General features: G+C 44.0%; 1 protein-coding gene across 1 annotated transcript in view; it reads right to left on the bottom strand.

The window, feature by feature from the left end:
* The window catches only part of SLCO2B1 (solute carrier organic anion transporter family member 2B1), a 379,804-nt gene that overhangs the window by 49,186 nt on the left and 312,576 nt on the right, over positions 1–18,042 (bottom strand). The window contains exon 12 of the mRNA XM_069203800.1: positions 5,218–5,387. Coding sequence (XP_069059901.1) covers positions 5,218–5,387 — 170 coding nt within the window. The remainder of the gene's footprint in view (positions 1–5,217; positions 5,388–18,042) is intronic.

The raw sequence follows: 18,042 nt of genomic DNA on the forward strand, positions 1-18,042 counted from the left end.
TTTCTCTACAAGCACACAAGATGCAATCCACCATGGACATCGCCCGAGGACAGGATCCGTAGGGCTTGAAGCCTGTCTTCCTAAAAGACATCCTTCAAAAGACCAAGAGAATAAATTCTCCCAAACAATTTGACAGAAGTCGAAAAAAGACCAGTAAAAAATGACTGAGGGGTAGCTCTCTCCGGATCGGTGCTGGCTGGTGCAGAAAAAAAATAACTGATGTCCGCACACCTGGGTGGTACCTTTATAGGAACTGTGACATCATTTCAGGCACCAACGATACTGACAACGGATGCGGAACAGATTGATACCACATACCAGTGCGAGGGGAACTGCTCATGAAAATCTTCCAGATCCAGTCTGATGCATGGGGAGAATCCAAAGGTAAGGAATTAGCAGCTAGAAGTCTCTATCATATAGCAGTATACAGAATCATTTATCCAATGTGCACCATAAAAAGACAATGTTTATCTCATTTAGGATTAATGGTGACAATTTTCCCCAGCTCACTATCAAAGCAACTGAGCTAATCAGGAGCATAACTCAGGCCCTTGCAGCCCCTGTGGCATTGGGGGACCCCCAAACACCTGTCAAAGTCGCCCCATTCTGCCCAAGGCCAATTAATATCAGGGAGATATCCAAGACTCAGGGACCCCTCTTCACATTATACAGAGGGTGCCGCATCATTTTACGTTACACCACTGAAGCTAGTAAATCAGCATCTCTTGAAAATGTTATGAGTGCCAGCATCATCAGATCATTGCAATACCTTGCCAAGGGATGCCCAAGGTAGATCCAGGAAGGCTAGCTCCATGCCAGATTTTCAGGGTAAAAAACGGCTACATAAATTAACTGCCTTAACATTTACTACATGTAAATGTATTTTATGTGGTTATCCTGAAAATGTGGCATGGATATGGCTATCCTGGACTTACACTGAATAGCGCTGATTTAAACTTTGACCTTTTTAAGACTTGCATAATCATTGTGATTATGTAGATTTTGTGTAAAATCAAAAAATAATAATTTTAAATCTAATTGCAGGGAAGTGTCTTCCCTGGTAGTGCAGTGACTTACCAGGGTCAGACACGTTTTGATACAGGTGTGAAAGGCAAGCGTACAAACATTACAGTAGTTTCACCAATTAGTGTGATCTAGTCATATTCTAGATTCCTGATCGCATTCTTGTAGGAGCTCTTGATGCCGCCCTCCCTTTCCCCAAATTTTGGATAATTGTCGCATTGCACCCCTCCTTCAATCATATCTCTATTTCCTTGTCTTGACTTGCGTCATCTTACTTTCCCACCTTTCAAAGGATGGAGGTGTTGCTATTCTCCATTGCTGTAATATCAATGATTTTGCAACCAATTAGGCTATATAAACTTTCTGCTTTTGATGTATTGCGAGCCAAAGGTTACTAGGGATGCCAAAAAGGGCTCCTAGGGGATCTGGGATAATTAGGACACCTATTTGGCCACTTAACCAGTAAAAAAAAATTCCCCACAATTTCCGTAGGATAGGGCAAGAAAAATATACATGTAGCCAATCTCCCACATTATGGTGGCATCTATAACAAACCCCGGATGGCGATGGAAACATTTTCTGGTCCCGAGCAGGTGTAAAATATAATCTCCATTTTATATTTTAAAAAAAGTCATTCTTTTAAAATGTGTACCCTTAATAGCTTTGTGGGCCAACATATTATATTAGTTCCTTACCCGCCTGTCAATTTGGCCTCCTATTTCTGACTCGATCTCCTTTAAAGCATCTGGAATTCATAATGCTTGAAACTGTTGCTGTAATAGCTGGTATCATATCCCTATCCCGAGCTGACTCTTCCAGTAACAGTCTTGGATATTGGAGGGGGCACTTGGACTGATTGTAGTCGACATTGTTTGAATGAAACAGTAAATTTGAGAATAGGAATAGTAAAGCTGCTTCGGGATTTCTAGAATGTCTAAATTAAGCTGCTCCCACATTTTTACTTGTCCTAAGGTTACAAAATCATTGACTGAAAGGAAACCTAGCCTCTCCCCTTCCTTGATACATTTTGATTCTATCTGCATTCCCACAACTTTAGTTTGGGCGCACCCTGCAAAGGCTGAATGATTTGAGATTCTTGACTCAGTGCTGCTGCTAATGGTTCTATAAACAATGTGAATAGCATGGGAGACATCTGGCACCCCTTGCGTGTCCCTCGAGAAATTGAAACTTTCCCTGCTGCTCGTGTATTCACCATAATCGTTGCTTCTGTGCTCCGAAATAGATTACGAAGATGGCCCACATTTTATCAGAGAAATTGATTAAGATAGTAAATAATACTTCCCATTGAACTAAGTTGAATGCCTTTTCTGTGTCCAGCATTAAGATAGTAGCCAGGGTCTTATTCTTACTAAAATACTCAATAGACTGTATTAAGAAATTAGCATTAGCCGACATCTGGCAAGAATCAAATTGGTCCAAATGCACTAGTGTTGCGATTATTCTTGAAAATATTTTATAATGGTTACTGAGAAGACTGATAGGTCGATAGGAACCCGGCTTATCCAGAGGCTTAATTTTCTTTTGGGAACCGGTAGAAATGCCATGCTTGGACGTGTAATATAAAATCCTATTTAATGGTAAAGTAAAAGTTTATGTCAAAAATTTGAAAATTGGCTTTTTCTTGTTCTAGCCATTTGGTGCTTGTAGTCTGTGTCAAATGATTGTGAACTGAGTGGCAGTTGCTCTTTGGATATTTCGCCCAGACTGTGAGACAAAGGGGACTAGATGCTAGCAGGATGGGGATGAGCAGAGATGTTCCCTACCCCACTTACATTTTAAAGGAGCTGCTTCAGAACACTTGCAAAGAACTTGACTCCACTCTTTTGTCACCCTGGACCTTTTGGAGCCTGGGCAGGGAAGAAAGGAAATTCAAGAGGCAAATGGGGGGCAAAAAATCTAGAAGTGTCTTCCACTTCAAAGCTGGCACCAGGAATAAAAATTGGACCCTCAGACCCACCCTTCAGCATGCTCTGGACCTATGGATATTACAGTTGAAGAACTGCCTTGTTCCCCCAGAGGATTGCCCTGATGCATGAGGCCTGCCTTGTTCCCCAAAGGACTGCCCTGCTACTTAAGACCTGCTTTGTTCATCATATGACTGTTCTGCTACCTAAGGCCATCTTTGTTTTTCAGAAGATTGCCCTGATGCTTGAGGCCTGTCTTGTTCTTCAGGTGAATGCCCTGCTGCTTGAAGTCTGACCTGCTCTCCGAGAAGAAAGACTGGACCTCCTTTCTTCACCCCATGCTACCCTGAGTGACTACATGGGTTAGTTAAGTGGCATCCTGTTCTGAGCTACAGGGACACAACAAGCTCCATATGTCTCCATGCAGCTGCCCAGCTGACTTGCTGCAACTGCAAAAGGACCTACCTGGATCTGCAACTGAACCTGTCTAAGCCCTGCTTGTCTCTGGTCAAGTGAGTTCCTGATCCTCAGGGGTGCTTTCCCAGGTTCTGGACCATTGGCTGGCATCAGTTGAGCTCCTCCTGTGACATCCTGATGTTTTGAACTCTGCACGTTGGACTTTGATAAGGTAACTTTTTCAGCGGGACTAACCATTTTCCGGTACCTGGCTCACACTCCATTGAAGTTGGCCTGAGCTTATGAGTATGTCCTGAACTAGCACGACCAGATGCCTACACTTAGTGCTTTCTGTCTCTTTGAGCTATTTACAATTTAGTCTGCGTATCTCTGGTACTCCTGATTGGATTGTGGACATATTGTTAATCATTTGCATCACACAATTTTTGTTTGCAGATCGTTCACAGGTCAGGTCACAAAATGTTATTATTAATATAACAATAAAGTTAACGAGGCACCAGGTGGCATTCTTTCACTCCCCACCCCATGAATAGCTGTGAACATGCAGAGTCACAAACCAGTGAGGGACACCAGACCACCATTGCTGTGTTAACATTACCTGGATGTCAATATTTCTTTTTTATTGGTAAACTAGGTCCTGGTCCACAAAGTGGCAGAGCTGCTTTAAAAATGCTGACATTCAGGAAAGGCATTAGGCAAAGCATACATTGGTCCCTCGGACCACTTTCTATTCCTCTAGGGCTGCTCATCACAATTCTGACAGCTTCCTCTTTGTGAGTCAGTTACTACCCAAGAGAAGATGCTGATAATGGAACAATAGTTTGTACACACAAATGTAGTCACAAGAGACACAAAATGCCCCTTTACACCTAATTGTGATTCAAAGTGAGCGGGGAAAGTCTGTTAGCACCTTAGAAAGAGTGAATTTTGCAAATGGTATAGCTTTGCACCTCTGGCCTATGAGAACTGGCAGGTGTCTACCTATGATTCTGGTTCTGAAAGAACTCAGATTCCATGTTCCAGAAACCTTTGTGGGTAATGCATGTGATCTGAAAGTGAATTCTACATACATTTCTTTGTCATGTATTGCCACACACTATACTTGTCTCCTACCTCATAGAAAAATATTGATTTCAAAGGTGAATAATCTCTACCTTGTTTATAGACATCAAATCATGCCAATACAGATATTAATTTACAAAAACAAAGTGAATTAGTGTTGCCTCTAAACATAACCTAGTAGACAAATTAAGACATCATTTCTCGGATTGACAGCAGTTTAAATGTGTTGGTGTTTAAAATAACACATCTTTACTGGTATGAAGTAAGCCAGACTGAAGAATCCTACATCTTCAACGTAACAAAAAATAGTATGTTAAGTGATAAAATCTTTTGTGAAATTCTTGCAGCCCTACCGAATCTTTAAGCTGCATAGGTCACCAAATTGGTACTCGAGGGTCCTCAGAATCTTACTGTAGGGCAGTAATGTTTGCAACTAATTAATACAAAATGCATTTTCAATAGTTAATCAAATTTGCCTTGACTTAAGATGGAGTTTCATTGTGTTCTTCAGTTTTGGAAATTAGATATTTTACCTGAGCATATTTTCCTAAAATGTGGAATTTTCATCAAGAGGGCAGAAGCTGATGTGATCAATCTTGGCTGTAGGCCTTTTGGCGCTGAATAACAGATGTTTATTGTTACCCAACTCAATGGTATTCATTTTATCGACCTCAGAACTTGGATGAAAGGCTGAGTGGACCCACTGGGATTTGAACCTGTGATCATGAGGTCAAACATGGGCCCCTATAGTGGGCGCATTAGTCCACTAAGCCATCAAACCTGGCAGTACCTTAGGATGAGGATGAAAGATGGTGTTTGTGTAGTACTTGCGACAAATCCAGCAATGCAGGACAAAACCACAAAGGGCCAGAGCAGATGGGAGCAGCCACTGCCACATGATCCTGGTTGAGCAAATCCTTCTCTTCCAGAACCAGGGATGCAGCTACATTTAGTGTAATTCTGTAATGAGAAAAGACAATTGACATGTTAGTAAGGTATAGGTTTGTAACAAAGCATTTCATTTTTACTGAGCCAGGCATATTACAATGAATGATAAAAATACTTACTTTCTTTATTTTTAGAAATTAGGAACTGGTAGAGAAAAAGATAAATTAATTTATTCAAAGTTTCTAAGGGAGCCAGCTAGGGAACGGTTACCAGAGTAAATATAATTCTGTCACACTTTTTGAGGGGTATTGAACTTTTCAGTGGTGTGAGAAATAGGTGGATTGGATAGGTGGTTCACGATCTCCAAATTTGACTTACGTGACCATCCTTTTAAAGTGCCAATCACTTTCTACAAGCAACCTGCTTCATAATTATTAAAATGACATGTGCATATCTTGATGGGCTATATAAAGATGTATAAAAACACAGAAATGTGGAAAAATGTAGAAGTATGTATTTTATGTTTCTATCCATGTTAAATGCAGGTGTACAAAGGTTATCCCACATTTTGAGATTGTCTACATTTAAGCTTCATATCTTAAGAGCGCACACATATGTCATCATGAAAAAGTCTTGTTAAAAGTTATTCCATTCAGTCGAGATAGTGCACTGACAACTGACAATTTTGTAACCAAGTGATACTCAACCTTTCGACTTCTGTGGACCCCCAATTAATAAATATTGGAACCGGGCTCCCATTAAATCATTATTGGAAGCCGGGGACCCACGGCCTCTGCAATTTCTATGCTTTGATCTCAAAACAATACATAGAAATTCAGGAGAAACAAATATGCATCAAACAAATATTGCAAGATTTTATCTAAGTCACTAGCAATCATAGAAAAATCTTTTTTTTTGTAATTTTAACGTGATAGTTGGAGGTTTTGTTAATTTGGTTATTAGGTCTTAAATATGAAGCAATATACTAATCTGCTTTCGACTTCTGTGGACACCCAATGAATGATTATTGGATCCGAGAACCCACTAGGTCATTATTGGATGCCAGGGACCTCTGGTCGCTGCAATTTCTTTGATTTGAACTTCAAAACAATACACAACAATTCAGAAACAAATATACAAACAAATATTGCAATGTTTTATTTAAGTCACTATCAAATATAGAAACATCAACATTTTTTATTTTAACACAATGGTTAGGGGTTTCCTAAATTTGTCTTTTAAGTTTTAAAGACGTAGAAAGATGCTACAGCATATTACTTTGTCTTCTTTGCTCCTAATGCATGGTCTCTTTTTGTGAGCAGTTCAATTGAGACCGCTCATTGTCTATACAATATTCGGTTTGATTTAATTAATGAAACAAAAATACTAACTTAAATTTTAGCCTCCAGATTTCAAATTCTTTTACATTTACAGAGCATTTTAAAATGAAAAAATATGCTTCTTCATCTATACTAATACTTTATTAAACTCAATATTCAACTTTGTAAACAGTCGCAAACCCCCTGAGTAGACATCACGGGTTAAGAACTACATATTTATTGTCAACAGCAAACTGGCAACATTGGGTCAGAGCAATATTTTGCATGAGTTTTAGGTACACCTCTGTTGCGATTGGGTTGTGCAATGACTATCTTTAGTATGATTAATATGCTCATGTACCTGGAAGCATATGTGTTCAGTCGTGTTGTAAGTAATTATTTTTGTACACGTAGGAAATGCATGCATGTCATTTTTGATATTACCAATTTCTTTGATGTTTTTTCATGTTTTACTGAATTGTATGAAATAAATTAGTTATGTATTGTCCATTAATTGATGATGTACTGTTAAAATGTGTGCAAGAAGATTTCTAATTTAAAGTAACCTGCCCACCATTAGGGACAAGATTACAACCTTGGCGGATGTCCCATCTGCCGTTTTACAACTTCCATAGGATATGATGGAACTTGTAATACTACGGACAGGATATCCGTCACTTTTGTGAGAGAGTAACCCATCTGCCAAAGTCATAATCAGGCCCTAAGTGTATAAGAGGTCAACTAGTATGACCTTCAGTCATGCCTTATGCCCAGTTATTGGCCATGATTTATTTTAGGGCCATGGACTGAGGTTTGGGAGTACTGACATTGTGTTTATGAATCCAAAACCAAATTTAGCTGTTTTAAATCTGGGAAAAGAGGAGCTTTCCATCCCTCTCAGATTGAACCTTGTCCTGCCTGGATGTGGGGTGTGACCACCCTCTCCCAATACAACTCAACAGATGTTTTCCACAACTCATTCTGCACACTTCACCGAGGTTAGCATACCTGAGAAAATGGCAGAAACAATAAAATCACCACCTATTCTCAGCCACTAGGCTTCCGAGCTTGAATTCGAACTCTAAGGTTGGATAATTTATATATCATCTGGCAGCTCTGTCACCCACATATTTACTCAATGTTTAGCTCATTTATTGGCATCACTGGGCATTTTTCCATCAAATAAAAAAAGAGGGTTCTGATGGAAGGGAGTGGTTTCAGTCAGCGTGCCAGTTTTGGTGTTGATCTAAAGCCTGGATGATTATGCTTACGTCAGTTAAATCAGGGGATAGCATTTCTGGCCTTCTACCAAACTTGGCCCATTTAATAAAACTGCAAAAACTCTGCCAGAACCAAATGTATTCACAATACAGGTAACCTGAACACCTTCAAGCAGAGAAAAACCTACAAGCAATGTCAATTATAGCAAGGTCTGCCAGCGCTACACCCTAATGATGAAGCACAAACTTCCCCTCAGCTTATCACAAGCGAAAGCCCAACTTCCAGACGAAATGGAAACATTAGCGGCAAAGTTCAAAGTGTAAAACAGGATCAGTTTGACAGGGTTTTGAAAAAGGTTTTCCCCATCATAAACCTGTCCATTTCCCCCTCACACCAATGCTTTACTCCATTTACTGTGAGATATAGACGAATTGTGATATAAACATTTGTTTTCTTCATCTGGCTATACCCAAGGGCATTTAGCGTAATAAAATTAGACATTTTTTAAAATATTCAAAATGTAAGCCTTTAAATACAGCAGTTAGAATAAGGAGACGATTGGCTAACTCAAGGTCTGAAATGTCGAAATACTTTGGGATACACACGTTTTTTATTTAAGTCCTTTTCTCCTCCCCCCATTTCTAAGAAACGTGTCTGATTTTCGGGAAAGGATATTATTGTTGCTGGACACTATCCAGTAAATACATTTGCATAGAAAATGGTGAGAAGTAAATTCAAATGAGCAAACATTCTCACTGCTTCACAGGAATGAAAGGAAGAAAAAAACTTTGGCTAGCTGAAAAAGCAACTACGCTAAAAGAACATAGTTTTTCACTTTTTTTTAAATGCTTTTGTGCCAACAAAATTCACATTTGTATACGCTGCAACCCTCAAACAATTAGAAAGTAAGTTAACAAGCATTTGCAATGCAATAGGTCTCGCATTTGTGAGAGTGCAAGCTGTTGGCATTGTAAATGACAATGTCTTTATTTATGTGTTTTGATTAGGAGTGTAGGGGATGTGTGTGGTGTGGAGTCGAAATTTGTGGTCTGTATTTGAACTGTTACTTGTGGAATTGTGTGTGTCGAATAGTGTGGCACGGAGTGTATTTGTATAGTGGAATTATGTGGCATGGAGAATATATATTGGTGAGAGCTGCATAGAATAGATGGAAAGGAAGACAGAGAGGGATAAGTAGTTTTTTTCTTAACTGAGAAGATACAATGCAAGCTTCCCTCACATAGAAGGAACTATGCAAGGTTCCCTCACAGAATCTACCATGCAAGCTTCCCTCACACACATCCGATACTAGAGGCAGCAGTGTAAGCTTCCTTCACACAAAGCAGATACCATACAGGCAGTAGCAGTGCATGCTTCCCTCACACACAGCAGATACAGCACAGGCAGCAGTGCATGCTCCCTCACAGAGAAGGTACAATGCAAGCTTCCCTCATACACAGCAGATACAGCACAGCAGGAGTGCAAGCTTTCCTCACGTTCAGAGCAGATACAGCAAAGGCAGCAGCAATGCAAACTTCCCTCATACACAGCAGATACAGCACAGCAGCAGTGCAAGCTTCCCTCACACAGCACAGATAAAACACAGCAGCAGTGCAAGCTTCCCTCGCACACAGCAGATACAGCACAGCAGCAGTGCAAACTTCCCTCACACAGCACAGATAAAACACAGCAGCAGTGCAAGCTTCCCTCGCACACAGCAGATACAGCACAGCAGCAGTGCAAACTTCCCACACACACAGCGCAGATACATCACAGCATCAGTGCAAGCTTCCCTCACACACAGCAGATACAGCACAGCAGTAGTGCAAGCTTCCCTCACACACATCAGATACAGCACAGGCAGCAGTGCAAGCTTCCCTCATACACAGCATACACAGCACAGGCAGCATCAGTGCAAGCTTTTCTCTCACACAGCAGTTGTGAAAGGTTCCCTCACATACAGAGCAGATACAGCACAGCAGCAGCAGTGCAAGCTTCCTCAGGCACAGCAGATACAGCACACCAGGAGTGTAAGCTTCCCTCACATACAGAGCAGATACAGCACAGGCAACAGCAGTGCAAACCTCCCTCACACACAGCAGATACATCACAGGCAGCAGCGCAGGCTCCCCTCATACACAGCATATACAGCACAGGCAGCATCAGTGCAAGCTTTCCTCACACACAGCAGATACAGCATAGCAGCTGTGCAAGCTTCCCTCGCATACAGGGCGGTTATAGCACAGCAGCAGCAGTGAAAGCTTCCTCAGGCACAGCAGATACAGCATAGCAGCAGTGCAAGCTTCCCTTACACATAGCACAGATACAGCACAGCAGCAGTGTAAGCTGCCCTCACACATAGCAGCTATAGCACAGGCAGCCATGTTGCAAGCTTCCTTCACACATAGCAGAGATACAGCACAGCAGTAGTGCAAGCTTCCCTCACACATGGCTCAGGCAACTGCACAGATACAGCACAGCAGCAGTGCAAGCTTCCCTGACACACAAGCAGATACCGCACAGCAGCAGTGCAATATTCCCTCACACAGAGCACAGACACAGCACAGCAGCAGTGCAAGCTTCACTCATACCGAGCAGATACAGCACAGGCAGCAGCAGTGAAAGCTTCCCTCACACACAGCGCACATACATCACAGGTAGCAGTGCAAGCTCCTGTCACACACAGCGCACATACAGTACAGGCAGCAGTGCAAGCTTCCCTCATACACAGCACAGCAGCAGTGCACAAACTATTGGCATAGCCAATAGGTCTTGCCTTTAGGACCTTATCAATGTTTAGCCACTGAGCACTAGTGTGTGCACAAGGGTTTGGCTCTGTCACCTACAGGTTTGAACAAGACTGGGGAACGGGATTCAAGTTTTGCCATGCTCTTCCTGCAATAACAAAAAAAAACTAAGAACACCTTTAAATACTCACGCCTTTGCTGGGGGCACAGCCCTCAAAAGTTCTTCACATTACTGTGCTCAAAAAGTCCTCCGGGATGGACCTACGGAGACAGTAGTTAACAGAAGGAAGCTGGGGAAAAATGTGCACTACATGGGAGCAAACATCTCCCATACATGCAGAACAGCAGAGACTGGGGCTGTGATTGTGAGAAGTTACACTACTGATGGGAGTGAGTGCCCTTGAGCAAACTCTTTCAAAACACCCGCTCTCCCTCCTCCCACTATATACAATCACTGAAAGGAATGCGGCTGGTCCAAGGAAACTTCACACCCTCCAGCTAGGGGCAGTTTTGAGGGACCCTTGAAAGAGGCAATGCTCTCATGTTGTTAATTTCCTCGGGAATTCCCACCTCATTATGTTGTTTTTTTCCAGATTGACACCAGCAGGAAATGTTATGTTGCGGAGCTGGAGTTGTGCCAGTGGTATCTGCAGTCATATCTACAGTGTATTATTATTATTTTTTACTTGAATTAGCCCGATGTCTGATTTTGTAATCCTGTTTTTCAATGGAACATTAAAACGTGTGCAAGTTACTGAAGCAACAGAACATCCTTTACTGGAACAGACAGTCACAAGCTACTGGCACTGAGGCGAGGAGAGCAGGAAAGGAAGTGTGTGATGGCTGTGACCGGAAGGAAAACGTTTTAAACACCACCACAGTCGGTATGTCTGGACTCTATCTTATAAGCAGGGCCACTTGAATTATAAGGTGGGGAGGACAAAATGATGCGGTAGGTTTGAGTAAATTGAGTGAAGAAAAGTCAAATTATGCAGTGTAACAACTGAACATTTTCTGACGGTACTACTTCATTTTTTTCAGATTTTAAAACAAGATAGCTTGTAAGAGAGAGCATTGTCACCTCCTTGATAGTCAGGTGATCACGTACATATAGCAGACAGATGAAAGGTGAAGAGCTTTCTTTTCAAAGGACCTTCCACTATGCGGCAGTAGCTTGACCAGTGTGGGCAAAAAACATGTTTTGGTTAAAACTTCAAATTGCGCAGGTGATGAATTAGGCTACAAGTGAGGTAAACTCATAAATGTGCAGATCACACAGCAGCCTGTTGCAGTTCCGGTGGCCCTATCAGTATGCTAATAAGCAGTCAGTCGCCTTGTTTCGTACTGGGGGGGATTGGGGACGAAGCCCAGATCTATGGAGTGGTATGTGAAGTGCTAGAGGGGCACAATCATTACCTATTATCCGCCCGCATTACCTCTGCCCCAAGGTGGACTACAGGAGCGAAAGAAGGGAAGTGGGTGCAAGAGCCACAGTGACGCGCTTGTGACTCGAAGTACAGCCCGGGTTGCACTCTGAGCTGGATGCTAGCACACCGAAAATGCCCATTGTTAAGCCCAAAAATATAATGCAGTCGGGCTAAAATCACGTTAGGAAAATACTTACCTGCACTGATGCGGTGCATATGGATTTTCTGAACCGCAGAGATGAAAGGCAGTACCGGATAACTAGAACCCCACGAAATATCTGCAGCGCGAGTGGAAAAGCACAGGGACAATAACGCGCAGTATGTCTGCGTTGGACAGCACTTTCTTCTGCTGCTCCCGGGGTCTGAGCCGAGCTTCAAATTAACCTAGAGAAAGAAAAGAGCTACCCCAATAAAATTGTGGGAGGTAATAACGTGCACTTTTCAGTTCTGCTTGGCACTGAGAACACAGCCATACTGCACTTTATTGTCCCTGTGCTTTGGAGTGCAGGGAGATAAGCCCCCCAGCCATTTTCCTGATTAAAGCCAGATGCAGTCACGGGGTCCTGCCGTGCAGCTTCAATGAACTCAGGAGCGCAGATCGCATTTCTAGGAGATCGTAATGTTAATAAAATGTAAGTCTACACAAGCATTTGGAATGCAGTGGTCTCCTGTTTGCTGGAGTTAGAGCTCTTAGTGTTGTAAATTACTGACTGGACTTTTCTTGCCACACAGACTGAAAATAACAAGAGAAAGTGAGCGAGGGCGAGCTGGCCCTGGAAAAGCCCCCCTCTGCTGTTGGTTTATGTTTACAGAGGGAGCTGTCACAGTGTCCTTTCCTTGGGATCTGCAGGTTGCTGAACAAAAGGCCCATCTTTCAGTCACCAACTCAGAAAGCTACTACAGCACAGAGTTATGATGAAGCCTGTCGGGGGAAGGGAATTAGGGTAGGGAACAGCAGGGAGAGAGATCTGAAAGGAAAAGGTTAGAACAAATATGAACTTACTCATTCATAGAAATGTAACTCATCAATAGACTCTTGACTAAATGTGTCTCCGTGATATCAGATGGAGACCCCTTTTGGAACGAGGGCAAAGTCCCTTCTTTGAATCATGGAACAAGAATAAACTACGACCTCAGAACCAAGAGATGGCAAGAGCTTTGGACTATGATCATACATAGAATATCAATCCTGTACCATATATGCATTCATAACATAAACCTTTGATCATGACCTAGAAAATCTCAAAGAATTAAATACGCTTTTCACATTTTATGCTTTCCAAAAAACAATGAAAACTATGATTTGCTTATCTCCAAAAATACTTTCACATTCACAACTATAAAGGCCGAAATGTTTTTACTCATTGAACTTGAAGAGCTTTACTTATAACAGCAGGAAGCGATTTTACTTGTCTTGCCTGAAGCGCTACGCTCATTATGCTAAGGGGGTGTGTTGGACCTGGCTTTTTGACAGGGACATCCCCAAACTTTTTGCCTCCTTCCTCCTATTTTTTCTGACCTGTTGTTGTTGGCTTTTGACCTCTGAGCACTTTACCACTGCTAACCAGTGCTAAAGTGCATATGCTCTCTGTGTAAATTGTACTATTGATTGGTTTATCCATGATTGACTATTTAATTTACCTGTAAGTCCCTATTAGAGTGCACTACATGTGCCTAGGGCATGTAGATTAAATGCTACTAGTGGGCCTGCAGCACTGGTTGTGCCACCCACCTCAGTAGCCCCTTAACCTTGTCTCAGGCCTGCCATTGCAAGGCCTGTGTGTGCAGTTTCACTGCCACTTCGACTTGGCATTTAAAAGTACTTGCCAAGCCTAGAACTCCCCTTTTTCTACATATAAGTCATCCCTAATGTGTGCCCTAGGTAACCCCTAGAGCAGGGTGCTGTGTAGGTAAAAGGCAGGACATGTACCTGTGTAGTTATATGTCCTGGTAGTGTAAAACTCCTAAATTCGTTTTTACACTACTGTGAGGCCTGCTCCCTTCATAGGCTAACATTGGGGCTGCCCTCATACACTGTTGAAGTGGCAGCTGCTGATCTGAAAGGAGCAGGAAGGTCATATTTAGTATGGCCAGAATGGTAATCTAAAATCCTGCTGACTGGTGAAGTCGGATTTAATATTACTATTCTAGAAATGCCACTTTTAGAAAGTGAGCATTTCTTTGCACTAAAAACTTGTTGTGCCCTTCAATCCACGTCTGGCTAGGTTTAGTTGACAGCTCCTTGTGCATTCACTCAGACACACCCCAAACACAGGGTACTCAGCCTCACTTGCATACATCTGCATTTTTGAATGGGTCTTCCTGGGCTGGGAGGGTGGAGGGCCTGCCCTCACACAAAGGACTGCCACACCCCCTACTGGGACTCTGGCAGACAGGATTGAGCTGAAAGGGAACTTGGTGCATTTCTTAGAGACTCTTTGAAATCACCCCCACTTCAAAGGCACAACTTAGTATAAAACCGGGCCTCTGCCCTACCTCATCAGACACTTGCTGGAGAAGAAACCTGAACCAGAAACTACATCCTGCCAAGAAGAACTGCCTGGCTGCTCAAAGGACTCACCTGTCTGCTTTCTCCAAAGGACTGCTGTCTTGCTGTTGCCCTGCTGCCTTGCTGAACTCTTGTCTGGCTGTGAAAGTGCTCTCCAAGGGCTTGGATAGAGCTTGCCTCCTGTTCCTTGAAGTCTCAGGACCAAAAAGACTTCTTCCTTTCACGTGGACACTCCGTGCGCCGAAAATTTCGATGCACAGCTTGTTTCGTGGCGAGAAAAACGCCGCACACCGACGCTGATCAACGCGATGCCCTCGGGACGATCGAGACTTCGACGCACAACCTCGCAAGGACAAAGCCGCCCGACTTCCAAGGAGAAATCGACGCGACGCCTACCGTGAGTGCGAAACTTTGACGCACGGCCTCGCAAGGACAACGCCGCCCGACTTCCAAGGAGAAATCGACGCGACGCCTGCCGTGAGACCAAAATTTCGACGCACGGCCTCGCAAGGACAACGCCGCCCGACTTCCAAGGAGAAATCGACGCGACGCCTACCGTGAGATCGAAACTTCGACGCGCAGCCCCGCAGAACGACGCGCAGCCGGAAAATAAGCAGGAGAATCCACGCACAGACCCGGGACATCTGGTAATCCCCGCGATCCACAAAAAGAGACTGTCTGCGCGCCGGAAAACGACGCCCGACTTCCCCGCGTGGAAAAGAACGACGCAAGTCTGTGTGTGCTGAGAAGAAATCGACGCACACACCCCTTTTTCTACGCATCTCTTCTCCTGTGGCCCTCTGAGGAGATTTCCCACCAGAAACCAGGTACTCTGTGCTTGAAAGACACTTTATTGCTTTTTAAAGACTCAAAGACACTTAATATCACTTTTCAGTGATATCTTCACAAATTCGACACTTCTCCTGTGGCCCTCTGAGGAGATTTCCCACCAGAAACCAGGTACTCTGTGCTTGAAAGACACTTTATTGCTTTTTAAAGACTCAAAGACACTTAATATCACTTTTCAGTGATATCTTCACAAATTCGTATTGCAACTTTGATCGTTTTGACCTACAATTACCCAGATAAATATTATATATTTTTCTAAATACTGTGTGGTGTATTTTTGTGGTGTTATGCTATGGTGTTGTATGATTTATTGCACAAATGCTTTACACATTGCCTTCTAAGTTAAGCCTGACTGCTCGTGCCAAGCTACCGGAGGGTGAGCACAGGCTGATTTGGGATTGTGTGTGACTTACCCTGACTAGAGTGAGGGTTCTTGCTTGGACAGAGGGCAACCTAACTGCCAACCAAAAACCCCATTTCTAACATTGGTGATCAGCGGTGAGGATAGGACTTGTGTTTGTGCAGTGACATACAGTAGCTAAGTAGTTCACTACCTACCCACAGTGGAAGGTCAACTTGATTTTTCATCTTTTTTTGGCTCTTGGTTCTCTGATGTCCTCCTGGATATACTATTGATATTTTGGACTTTGGATTTTGGTTTTTGCTGATAAGATCTTATCAAAATGGGATTGCTTACCTACTCATTCTTTGTTCGTACTGACCACCTCACTAAGGCTGACCTAAGGAAGCTTTGCAGACAATGGGGCCTTCCTGTAGCAAGGAGATCTACTAAAGCGGAGATGCTCCATCACTACATAGTCTGGGGGGAGGAAAGATGGGCAGAGAGAGAGGCAGCAAGAAACCAAATGACTAAGTACCCCTCAGATGAGGAGGAAGACTACTCAGATGAGGAGGAAGGCTACTCAGAGTTGGACAGTGACCCAGAAATAGATGAATGGCTCCGAAGTCAAAGGCGACAGGAGCAACAATTAGAGGAGTATCTTGCAGAGGTTGAGGCAAAAAGACTTTTAGCCCTGGAAGAAGAAAAGATTGCAGCTCAAGAGCTGAGCTGTAAAGAGCTGAAACTGGAGGCCGGAAGGGCTGAGTCCAGTTCAGATGGTGGCAGCAAAAATCTTGCATCTAGTACTGCTGAAGAAGGGCACAAGCCCAGAGATGTGGTGCCCAACTTGAAGAAGGGAGTTGACACACCCCAGGCAGTTCAAGGGTATGAGGTAGTTCCCGTTATGCACAGGGTCCCTGAGAAGGATTGGGGAACTGGCACAGGGAGTCATATTCCTACTGGGGGGAGGGACACTTTACTGACTCTAGCAGAGAGTGACAGAGAAAAGGGTTCCCCCCTGGTGGAAGTCCTGGATATAGAGTGTAGAGACATCCCAGAAGAGTTTTGGTTGAGTGTCAGGGACAGACAGAAACTGTCTCACCAGTCTCAAGAGGGTGATGTAGAGTGCTTTTCCAAGGCTGAGTTACTAGGTGGTTGGGTGAAGGGTACTGTGGTTAATACATGTGAAGGGCAGAGTGATGTAATTGCTGGAGAGCATATGTCTGGTCCTTATTTTCCAGAGCTACGCCAACACCAGGTGGAGTGTGAGTTCTCTGACCCCAGGGAACTTACAGTGGAGGCAGACTTTTGGGTGAGTACCAGAGAGTCTGAAGAGGCATTTGGGGGTGCTCCTGAAGGGAGTGGTCTAGGTGGTTTCCGACCAAGTGAGGTGGGAGAGGATTGTAGTGTCCCAGGTAGGTCTCAGAGCCTAACCTGTACCGTAGGGCCACCTTTTGAGGGAAGCCCCGCAGTGTCAGAAGAACTTGGGGGGATGACTGTAGACAGCATCCCAACAGTTCTGGTGTCTGGCAGTACCACTCCTAGTGAGGGGGTGCAGAAGTCCAGACATAGGGTTGAGAGGGGGTGGCAGACCCCAGTGGAGGATCTTGAAAGTCAGGGGTCAGCTCTGAGAGCAGAGCCCCCCAGGAATGACCCAGGTGAGACCGTTTCTGGTTTGGGGGAAACCCAGACTCTGCCGGATGGGCAGAGGTCGGGAGACCTGCGCCAACCAGACTCTTGTGTGGCCCTTGGGGACGGCGTGTCCCTTGTGGGGGGTGAGAGTGCCCCCCAGGAAGTCCTGGCATGCCAGGCAAAGATTCAACCTCAGGGTGGTGACTCTGGGTTGGATAACCGGGTTCAGAGGTTAAACTTTGACCTGGTGGGGGGTAGATGTGCCCCCCAGAAAGTCCTGGAATGCCAGGCAATGGCTCAACCTCAGGGTGGTGACTCTGGGTTGGCTTACCAGGGGAAGAGGTCAAACTCTGACCTGGTGGGGGGTAGGTGTGCCCCCCAGAAAGTCCTGGCGTGCCAGGCAGTTGTCCAACCTCAGGGTGTAGACTCTGGGTTGGATGGCCAGGTTCAGAGGTTAAACTCTGACCTGGTGGGAGGTAGGTGTGCCTCCCAGAAAGTCCTGGGGTGCCAGGCAATTGCCCAACCTCAGGGTGGTGACTCTGGGTTGGCTAACCCGGTTCAGAGGTCAAACTCTGACCTGGTCGGGGGTAGGTGTGCCCCCCAGAAAGTCCTGGTATACCAGGCAATGGTTCAACCTCAGGGTGGTGACCCTGGGTTGGAGAACCAGGCTCAGAGGTTAAACT

The sequence above is a fragment of the Pleurodeles waltl genome, chromosome 8 (genome assembly GCF_031143425.1).
Source record: "Pleurodeles waltl isolate 20211129_DDA chromosome 8, aPleWal1.hap1.20221129, whole genome shotgun sequence".
NCBI lineage: Eukaryota > Metazoa > Chordata > Amphibia > Caudata > Salamandridae > Pleurodeles > Pleurodeles waltl.